This window comes from Arachis hypogaea, chromosome 4 (genome assembly GCF_003086295.3).
Source record: "Arachis hypogaea cultivar Tifrunner chromosome 4, arahy.Tifrunner.gnm2.J5K5, whole genome shotgun sequence".
Taxonomy (NCBI): Eukaryota; Viridiplantae; Streptophyta; class Magnoliopsida; order Fabales; family Fabaceae; genus Arachis; species Arachis hypogaea.
The window spans coordinates 21,356,085-21,367,519 of record NC_092039.1 but is presented as its reverse complement, the minus strand read 5'-3'; the positions used below and the strand labels follow the sequence as shown (position 1 = coordinate 21,367,519).

The following is an 11,435-nucleotide window of genomic DNA, read 5'->3' as shown; positions in this document are numbered from 1 at the left end:
GAACGCGTGGCCGCAAACGGGGCGGCAATCGGAGCTCTAGATCAAAAGTTATGGTGGTTTGAAGATCAAGTGAGAGAGAGAAGTTGAGAGAATGTTCTTCCCTTCCTCTCCACCATTTCAGCGTGAATGTGTAACAAATGAGGAGAGAGAGTGCTGAAAACTAGGGTTTTGGTTAAGTTATGTTGGGCCAAGGGCCCACTTTGGGTCCGGTTGGCCCAGTTTGGCCCGTTCGGTCCAATCTTGGTCCGAATTCTATAAAATTGGTACCAAAATTCTCGTCTCAGTCTCCTCTATCACATTTAGCCATAAAAATCACATTTTAGGCTTTCTAGAATAAATTCTCATTTATTGGTTAATCAGCCGTTAATTAACCGGGTTTTACAGATGTGATAAAAAGATATGTTTGAAAAAGATTTAATTTTTAAAATTAAAATTAATTACTTAACTAACAAGTAACTACAAGATATGATTCTAGAATTTAAAGATTGAACCTTTCTTAACAAGAAAGTAACAAACTTCAAATTTTTGAATCAATCACATTAATTGTTAGCTACTTTTTGAAAATTTGATATAAAGATAAGAAAAAGATTTTGAAAATATTTTGAAAAAGATTTTTGAAATTTTCGAAAAAGAGGAAAAATTGGAAAAGATATGATTTTTGAAAAAGATTTTTGAAAAGATAAGATTTTTAAATTTTTGAAAATTTGACTTGACTTGTAAGAAATAACTAATTTTAAAAAATTTTGACTAAGTCAACTCAAATTTTCGAAAATTATGAGAAAAATAAGGAAAAGATATATTTTTTATTTTTTTGAATTTTTAATGATGAGAGAGAAAAACACAATTATGACCCAAAACATAAAAATTTTGGATCAAAACACATGATGCATGCAAAAACACTATGAATGTCAAGATGAACACCAAGAACACTTTGAAGATCATGATGAACACCAAGAACATATTTTTAAAAAATTTTTGATGCAGAGAAAACATGCAAGACACCAAACTTAAAAATCTTTAATGCATGGACACTATGAATGCAAAAATGCAACGAAAAATAACCTAAAACACAAAACAAGAAATCATCAAGATCAAACAAGAAGACTTGTCAAGAACAACTTGAAGATCATGAAGAACACCATGAATGCATAAATTTTCAAAAAATTGCAAGAAAAATTTTAAAGCATGCAATTGACACCAAACTTAAAAATTGACTCAAGACTCAAACAAGAAACACAAAATATTTTTGATTTTTGTGATTTTTTTGGATTTTTATTAATTTTTTCGAAAATAAAGTTTGGAAAAACGAAAAAGAAAAGAAATATTTTGAAAAATATTTTTGAAAAATTTTTGAAAAGAAAATTACCTAATCTGAGCAACAAGATGAACCGTCAGTTGTCCATACTCGAACAATCCCCGGCAACGGCGCCAAAAACTTGGTGGACGAAATTGTGATCACATCAATGTAGTATTCTTTGTTGTTGTATGGAATCATTATAATGGCTCTTTGCTATATGCGGACACAACTCCGTTCAACTAACCAGCAAGTGTACTGGGTCATCCAAGTAATACCTTACGTGAGTAAGGGTCGATCCCACAGAGATTGTTGGTATGAAGCAAGCTATGGTCACCTTGTAAATCTCAGTCAGGCGGATTATTGGTTTAAACATGATTAATGGAATAAATAGAAAATAAAGATAAATAAACTAAGATAGAAATACTTATGTAAATTAATGGTGGGAATTTCAGATAGGCGTATGGAGATGCTATGCTCCTCCTGAATCTCTGCTTTCCTACTTCTTCCTTCTTCCTTCTCATCACTCCTTTCTATGGCAAGCTGTATGTAGGGCATCACTGTTGTCAATGGCTAAATCCCATCCTCTCAGTGAAAAAGGTCCAAATACTCTGTCACAGCACGGCTAATCATCTGTCGGTTCTCAATCAGGTTGGAATAGAATCCCTTGATTCTTTTGCGTCTGTCACTAACGCCCATCCTTCAAGAGTTTGAAGCTCGTCACAGTCATTCCATCCTGGAATCCTACTCGGAATACCACAGACAATGTTAGACTTTCCGGATTCCCATGAATGCCGCCATCAATTCTAGCTTATACCACAAAGATTCTGATTAAGGAATCCAAGAGATATGCGCCCGGCCTAAAGTAGAACGGAAGTGGTTGTCAATCACGCGCGTTCATAGGTGAGAATGATGATGAGTGTCACGGATCATCACATTCATCAAGTTGAAGTGCAACGAATATCTTAGAACAGAAATAAATCGAATTGGATGGAAAAGAGTAGTAATTGCATTAAAACTTGAGGTACAGCAGAGCTCCACACCCTTAATCTATGGTGTGTAGAAACTCCACCATTGAAAATACATAAGTGAAAGGTTCAGGCATGGCCGAATGGCCAGCCCCCATGGTCTAAGGACTAGGCGTCCAGAGATGTCTAATACACTAGTAAAACGTCCTATTTATAATAAACTAGCTACTAGGGTTTACATGAGTAAGTAATTGATGCATAAATCCACTTCCGGGGCCCACTTGGTGTATGTTTGGGCTGAGCTTGATCTATCCACGAGCTGAGGCTTTTATTGGAGTTGAACGCCAAGTTGTAACATGTTTTGGGCGTTCAACTCCGGGTCGTGACGTGTTTCTGGCGTTTTACTCCAGACAGCAGCATGGAACTGGCGTTGAGCGCCAGTTTACATCGTCAATTCCCAAATAAAGTATGAACTATTATATATTTCTGGAAAGCTCTGGATGTCTACTTTCCAACGCCGTCGAGAGCGCGCCATTTGGAGTTCTGTAGCTCCAGAAAATCTATTTCGAGTGGAGGGAGGTCAGATTCCAACAGCATCAGCAGTCCTTTGTCAGCCTCCTATCAGAGTTTTACTCAAGTCCCTCAATTTCAGCCAGAAATTACCTGAAATCACAGAAAAACACACAAACTCATAGTAAAGTCCAGAAATGTGAATTTAACATAAAAACTAATGAAAACATCCCTAAAAGTAGCTTGAACTTACTAAAAATACCTAAAAACAATGCCAAAAAGCGTATAAATTATCCGCTCATCAACTTTCATATAGATATCCCGATCTAATGAGCCGTATAAATAGCCTGTTACCACATCCATTAAATGCATATGCAGTTTATGATATGCAGATAAACTGACCAAATAACGCAATGTTATCGCATCCACTACAGGGGAATACGTTTCTTCATAATCTATACCGGGCCTTTGTGAAAAACCTTGTGCCACACGTCGGGCTTTATAGCGCACAACTTCATTTTTCTCATTTCGTTTTCTCACAAATACCCACTTATATCCAATAGGTTTTACATCTTCAGGTGTACGGACTACAGGTCCAAAGACTTCACGTTTTGCAAGTGAGTCTAATTCAGCCTTCATGGCTTCTTTCCATTTTGGCCAATCATTCCTTTGTTGACATTCTTCGACTGATCTTGGCTCAAGATCCTTACTTTCATGCATGATATTTAATGCCACATTATATGCAAATATTTCATTGACAATTGTCTTATTTCGGTCCCATTTTTCTCCTGTAAAGACATAATTTATCGAGATCTCGTCATTTTCACTATTTTTAGGTATCTGAACGTCTTCTGGCGTTATATCATGATCTTGGACAACTGCAGGTGTCTCTACTATGTCTATTTCAACAGGAATATTATTTACCTCTTTTCTCTTTTGAGGATTTTTGTCTTTGGAACCAACAGGCCTGCCACGCTTCTGGCGTGAATTTGCTTCAGTGGCTACTTGTCCTATTGGGACATCAATTCGAATTGGAGCATTTTCCGCTGGTATATAAGATTTGGTTATCCTCTTTGTATCGGAAAATGCATCAGGCAATTCATTTGATATTCTTTGCAAATGTATAATCTTTTGAACTTCTAGTTCACATTGCCCTAATCGAGGATCTAAATGCATCAACGATGACGCATTCCAATTAAGTTCCTTTTCAGGAAGCTTCTTCTCTCCCCCTAATGTTGGAAATTTTGATTCATTAAAATGACAATCCGCAAACCGGGCTTTAAATACATCTCCAGTTTGTATCTCAAGATACTTCACTATAGAGGGAGAATCATATCCAACATATATTCCCAATTTTCTTTGAGGTCCCATTTTGGTGCGATTAGGTGGTGCAATGGGAAAATATATCGCACACCCAAATATTCTTAAATGGGAAACATTTGACTGCTGACCAAAAGCTAATTGCATAGGAGAGAACTGATGGTAACTCGTTGGCCTCAAACGAATAAGTGCTGCGGCATGTAAAACAGCATGCCCCCAAACCGAAGTTGTGAGATTTGTTCTCATAAGTAAGGGTCTAGCAATTAATTGGAGGCGTTTAATAAGTGATTCTGCTAACCCATTTTGTGTGTGAACATGTGCTACTGGATGTTCAACACTTATACCATTAGCCATACAATAAGTATCAAAAGCTTGGGAAGTAAATTCACCAGCATTATCAAGACGAATTGCTTTGATTGGATTTTCTGGAAATTGTGCTTTTAATCGAATAATTTGAGCCAATAATCTCGCAAACGTCAGGTTGCGAGAAGATAATAAGAACACATGTGACCATCTCGAAGATGCGTCTATTAGGACCATAAAATATCTAAAAGATCCACATGGTGGATGAATAGGTCCACATATATCACCTTGAATCCTTTCTAGGAATTCAGGGGACTCAAATCCAATCTTTACTGGTGATGGCCTTAAAATTAACTTTCCCTGAGAACATGCAGCACAACAAAATTCACTAGTTTTAAGAATCTTCTGGTTCTTTAGTGAATGCCCATGAGATTTTTCAATAATCCTCCTCATCATGGTTGTTCCCGGATGACCCAATCAGTCGTGCCAAGTTATGAACTCATTTGAGCTAGTAAACTTCTGGTTTACAATGACATGTGATTCAATTACACTAATCTTGGTATAATACAACCCAGATGAAAGTGAGGGTAATTTTTCTAATATAACTTTCTTATTTGAATCATGAGTTGTGATACATAAATACTCATGATTTCCCTCATTCATCGTTTCAACATGATATCCATTTCGGCGAATATCTTTGAAACTCAACAAGTTCCTCAGAGACTTGGTAGATAATAGTGCATTATTTATTATAAATTTTGTTCCTCCAGGAAACAAAATTATAGCTCTTCCGGAGCCTTCTATCACATTGCCTGAGCCAATAATAGTATTAACATATTCCTCTTTTGGCATAAGATGGGTAGAATATATATCACTTTTGAGAATAGTGTGCGAACTTGCACTATCCGCAAGGCATACATCTTCATTACATATCCTTGCCATTCTCTTCAAAAACAAATAATAATAAAATGAGTAGTATGCACAGTTAAATTGAATACTTGATCAGAATTATTTTTCTAAGAAACACTGTACATAAAATAATGTCATATACTAAAATATTATTTTAAAATTTGACACATTTAATAATTTCAAAATTCATAAACATTAATATTTCATTATTTATGTACATCACATTTGAAACTTAAATACATAGAAAATAAAACTTAACAATAAGTTCTTTACATTATTTATTGACATAGATACTTCACAATCTCACATATTAAACTATTCCATCATTGATCAAATGACCAATATTTCCTTTAGGATCCTCAAAGAAATCAGATACATCATAATGAGTGGTGGAGTTCTCAGCATCATTTGAAACAAAATTTGTTTCCTTTCCTTTGTCGTCCTTTTTCAAAGATGCCTGGTAAAGATTGACTAGGTGCCTTGGGGTACGACAGGTACGTGACCAATGGCCCTTTCCACCACAACGGAAACACTTATCCTCTGTTGATTTATTCTGCCCAATATTCTTTTCTTTATCCCACTTCTGGTGAGATCCTCTCTTTTGAACATAATTCTTTTTCCTTCCATAATTTTTCTTATTATTAAAACCTTGCCATTTACCTCTTCTAGGGTAATTTGCCACATTTACTTCAGGAAATGGGGCAGCGCCAGCTGGGCGCACTTCATGATTTTTCAATAACAACTCATTGTTGCGTTCAGCAACAAGAAGGCAATAAATTAACTCAGAATATTTTTTAAACCCTTTCTCTCGATACTGCTGCTGCAGGAGCACATTCGAGGCATGAAAGGTTGAGAAAGTTTTCTCCAACATATCATGATCAGTTATTTTTTTCCCACATAATTTCATTCGTGAGGTGATTCGAAACATTGCAGAATTATATTCATTTATAGATTTAAAATCTTGTAGACGCAAGTGCGTCCATTCATATCGAACTTGAGGAAGTATCACTGTTTTCTGATGATTATACCTTTTTCAAGGTCTTTCCAAAGATCTGCAGGATCTTTTAATGTGAGATATTCATTTTTCAACCCTTCGTCAAGATGACGTCGAAGGAAAATCATGGCTTTGGCTTTATCCTTCTGGGATGCATTATTTTCAGCCTTAATGGTATCTCCAAGATCCATTGAATCAAGATGAATTTCAGCATCTAGTATCCATGATAAATAATTGTTTCCAGATATATCAAGAGCATTGAATTCAAGATGAGAGAGCTTTGACATAATGAAAATTTGTTACCTGAGTCTTCCTAAAAATTTGATCAGAGTCTCGTGCTAATAACGTGTTGTGAAATAAATAAAAGATATATAAAATAAAGATGTATTAATATATAAGACTCTAGCATTAAAATAATTAGCTCGATAATGATTTGTATATATATATATATATATATATATATATATATATATATATATATATATATATATATATATATAATATATGTTGTAATGTGTATATATATATAAAGATAGAAAAGAGTATAAAAAGTAAAGAGAGAGAGAATTGCATAAATATATATATAAAAATAGAAAAAAGTATTAACAGTAAAAAGAGAGAGAATTGCATTTGTTTATAGTAAGAGAAAAAAAGAGAATATTTTATTGCTGTGTATATTCCCTTGCCTCAAGTCATGCTTTTATAAGCAAAAAGTTTACTTTTCAAACTACATTTATTTTACTTCATCCTAAGAACTTGTTCTCTTCAACGTAGAAAATGGGTTGCCCATTAAATAGACATCTATTCTTATTCTTTCCTAGTCACAACAGATTTAACATTAATTTACCTATTATCTAATCAATCTCTAAATAATATAACACTTATTAAAATATGCTATATAATATAATTAATTTGCATTTCTGCGCATCGTACATGTCTCACTGTGGTCAATTATAACACTTAAAAGAACTTAACATTTTTGTCTACACTTAAATTCTGATATTTTAATCTGCTTGAATTTGTCACATGTTAAATAATATTTTATTCAAGAACTGGGCAATTGAACTTGGTTGATTGAGTGTCTTACTATCTGGCAGTCAAATTGGTAGGCCCCACAATCCTCCGTAGCTTCCAAGATGAATGATTGAATGCATATAAATTGATAGGCCATCATTTTCTATCCAAAACCATTCAACACAATGAAACAGAACAAAGCCTCTCTTCTCCAAATCTTCACTTTTCTCATCTTTTTCTCATCAAGTTCTTATGTTGAAGGAGGAGGAGGAGTTGTTGGTTATGGCTACACCATATCTAGTGTCAATAACAATGCTCTCTCAGCCAAGACCTCCTTGACTGCTAACCTTAAACTCATCAAGTCTTCCACACTTTATGGACCTGATGTTCCACGCCTCAGCCTTGATGCCAGGTAACAATAAGTATTATCGTTATATTGATTCAAATTTATACGTACCCATTGAATTGACATATATAAACTTGTTTGTGTGTTATGCAGATTATTTTGACTTATCTAATTGAGTCTTCTAGATCATATGCATTATTCATAGTCATTTATAGCTAATATAATATATAATATGTTTTTTACTTTGTTATTGGTTATATATATTGTATGTATTTTTCAGTTTTGAGACCAAGGACAGGTTAAGAGTTAGAATCACAGACTCCACTCACCAAAGATGGGAAGTTCCAGAAGAAGTGATTCCAAGAAGCTCCCATTTCCCTCTTTTCCGCTCTCTCACAACCAAAGAATTCCCTTCTTCCTACCACACCTACAATCCAGAACAAGCACCAAAATTTTCTATTACAACACCAAATTCAGACCTCATATTCACCCTCCACAACACCACCCCTTTTGGCTTCACTATCTCACGCAAGTCCTCCAAGGATATCCTCTTTGACACTTCACCAGACCCTTCAAACCCTTCAACTTCCCTTGTGTTCAAGGACCAGTACCTTCAGCTATCTTCCTCACTCCCAAGTGAAAGAGCCTCCCTTTACGGTTTTGGTGAGCACACAAAGAGTTCCTTCAAGTTGCAACCAAACCAGACCCTCACACTATGGAATGCAGATATTGCTAGTTTCAACCTTGACTTGAACCTTTATGGCTCTCACCCTTTTTACATGGATGTAAGGAAAGGATCTACACATGGGGTGTTGCTGCTGAATAGCAATGGGATGGATGTTGTGTATGGTGGCGACCGGATAACTTATAAGGTGATTGGTGGGGTGCTTGATCTTTACTTTTTTTCCGGATCATCGCCGGAGTTGGTGATGAAGCAATACACTGAACTCATTGGAAGGCCTACTCCTATGCCTTACTGGTCTTTTGGTAAGTCTTATCTATACTCAATTTCTTAATACTTCAAGTTTTTAACTGAAGATTGTTCTCATATAGTGCTTTCTAGATTCAAAGTATTCTTATTTTATAATAGAAGCAAATATAACATGTGCTAACTATAAATCACACTGCTTTTCTCCCTTTTTAATATATCTTGCTCCCATGCTAATCCATAAAGTTATAATTTCTTTTGTGAAAGGTTTTCACCAGTGTAGATATGGCTACAAGAGTGTAAATGATCTTGAGGGTGTGGTTGCTAACTACACAAAGGCACACATACCCCTTGAAGTTATGTGGACAGATATTGATTACATGGATGCATATAAAGACTTCACTCTTGATCCTATCAACTTTCCTCTGGATAAGATGAAAACATTTGTTGATACCCTTCACCGGAACGGACAGAAATATATACTCATATTGGATCCTGGTACCTAATTCTGATACCATGCAATTTCTCTCAACCTCACACACACTCTTCACCTAATTTTTAGGATAAAGTACACTAATATCCTTCTTGTTTAGCTGATATGACACATTACATCCCCTTAATTTGCCACATTTTGTAAAATATAGGGGTACTTAGTGTCATATAACTTAAATTTTGATGGAAGCATGTGTGTATCAGTTATTTATCTGGGGCTAATTTTGCAAACAGGTATCAATGTAAACAACACATATGCAACTTATATTAGAGGATTGCAAGCAGATATCTACATAAAGAGAAATGGAGTCAATTACCTTGGTCAAGTTTGGCCAGGAAAAGTTTACTTCCCAGATTTTTTGAATCCAAGAAGCCAAGAATTTTGGGGCAGAGAGATCAAACTATTTAGAGAACTTCTCCCATTTGATGGTCTCTGGCTTGACATGAATGAGTTATCTAATTTCATCACTTCTCCTCCTAATCCATCTTCCAGTCTTGACAACCCTCCCTACAAAATTAACAATTCCGGGGCCCTACAACCAATCAATACGAAAACGGTACCAGCAACATCCTTACACTATGGAAATATCACTGAGTATGATGCACACAATTTATATGGACTACTAGAATCCAAAGCTACCAACGAAGTTTTAAAAGATGTAATTGGTAAAAGGCCTTTTATTCTTAGTAGATCAACTTTTGTAAGTTCTGGTAAGTATACAGCACATTGGACTGGAGACAATGCTGCTACTTGGAATGATTTGGCATACTCAATTCCTTCTATATTAAATTCTGGAATATTCGGAATTCCGATGGTTGGAGCAGATATATGTGGTTTCTCAGGAAATACAAACGAAGAACTCTGCAGAAGATGGATCCAGGTAACAATTGATCCTAAGATATGGGGAAATTTCTTTGTGAAAAACTATATATATCTAATTCCTTTTATTTACCTCATGTAGTTGGGAGCATTTTACCCCTTTGCTAGAGACCATTCAGATAAGAATTCTATGAGGCAAGAGCTTTATCTTTGGGATTCAGTTGCTTCATCAGCAAGGAAAGTGCTCGGCCTTCGCTATCGCCTCCTCCCTTATTTCTACACATTAATGTATGAAGCACATACAAAAGGGACACCAATTGCAAGACCCCTTTTCTTTTCATTCCCTGAGGATGTCACAACATATGATATAAGTTCACAGTTTCTACTTGGCAAAGGGGTTTTGGTGTCACCGGTGCTACAATCTGGAGCTGTCACTGTTAATGCATACTTCCCTGCAGGGAACTGGTTTGATCTCTTCAATGTCTCAAATTCAGTGAGTGCTGAATCAGGAAAGTATGTTACTCTTGATGCTCCACCTGATCACATCAATGTGCATGTTGGTGAAGGTAACATCTTGGTAATGCAAGGAGAGGCATTGACAACAGACGCGGCGCGAAAGACTGCATTTCATCTTGTGGTGGTTGTTAGTAGCAGCAAAAGTAGTTATGGACAAGTTTATTTGGATGATGGAGAAGCACTTGACATGTTAGGAGAGAATGATCAATGGACATTGGTAAGTTTCTATGGTGCATTACAGAAGAATAGTGTTTTTGTTGCATCTAATGTTACTAATGGAAGATTTGCTCTGAACCAAAGATGGGTCATAGAAAAGATCACTTTTTTGGGAATTCCTAAGCATACTGAGTTGAATATTGATGAGAATGGAACAAGTTCAATGAGGAAGATGGTTACACATGTTGAGAACTCTTCAGAGTTTGTTAGTATACAAGTTTCAAGATTGTCACAGCCTATTGGAAAGCCATTTAAGCTAGAATTTCAAATAAAAGGTTGAAGGGTAGCTAAAAGGAGGATTGCTTTTATAGCTGCAATTCCTTCTCAAGTTTCTTCAGCTAAAATTATTGTGATAATTATTATGGCATAAAAATTAAAATGTCATTTTTTATATCTGAAATAAATGTGACAGAATACTACAACATGGCTATGAAGTTAAAATATAAAAACATAGATATCTGTGTTAATAATAAAGTTTTTATCGCAAGATATAGTTATATATATAAATATTTAGAAGAAACTGCGTTAAAATTGGAACAGGGTTCGTTCTAAAAAGCTAAGCTTGTGAACTAACATTGATTCGTATATTAAAAATCTAAGTCTTAGAGATGATGTCATTATTTTGAAATCCATGTAGAGAATAACTTGGATTCGTTTCAAGTTTGAACATGATTTCAAATCTATATATATATATATATATATATATATTAAAAAGAAATCTTTAGCCTTTAGATATATCGAAAAATAAATTATATAAGCATTGTTTTTCCAATGTTCAGAACCTCATTGTGCAATTGGTATACTT

At 35.2% G+C, this 11,435-nt stretch overlaps 1 protein-coding gene across 1 annotated transcript; it reads left to right on the top strand.

Annotated features, from left to right (window-relative positions):
• Nucleotides 1–7,289: 7,289 nt before the first annotated feature.
• Nucleotides 7,290–11,104, top strand: LOC112796492 (alpha-glucosidase). Its single transcript, XM_025838960.3, has 5 exons — nt 7,290–7,724; nt 7,939–8,645; nt 8,854–9,084; nt 9,313–9,959; nt 10,041–11,104. Exons 1-5 carry the CDS (start codon nt 7,498–7,500, stop codon nt 10,908–10,910), a joined length of 2,682 nt encoding a protein of 893 aa, XP_025694745.1. The 5' UTR covers nt 7,290–7,497; the 3' UTR covers nt 10,911–11,104.
• The last annotated feature ends 331 nt before the right edge of the window (nt 11,105–11,435 follow it).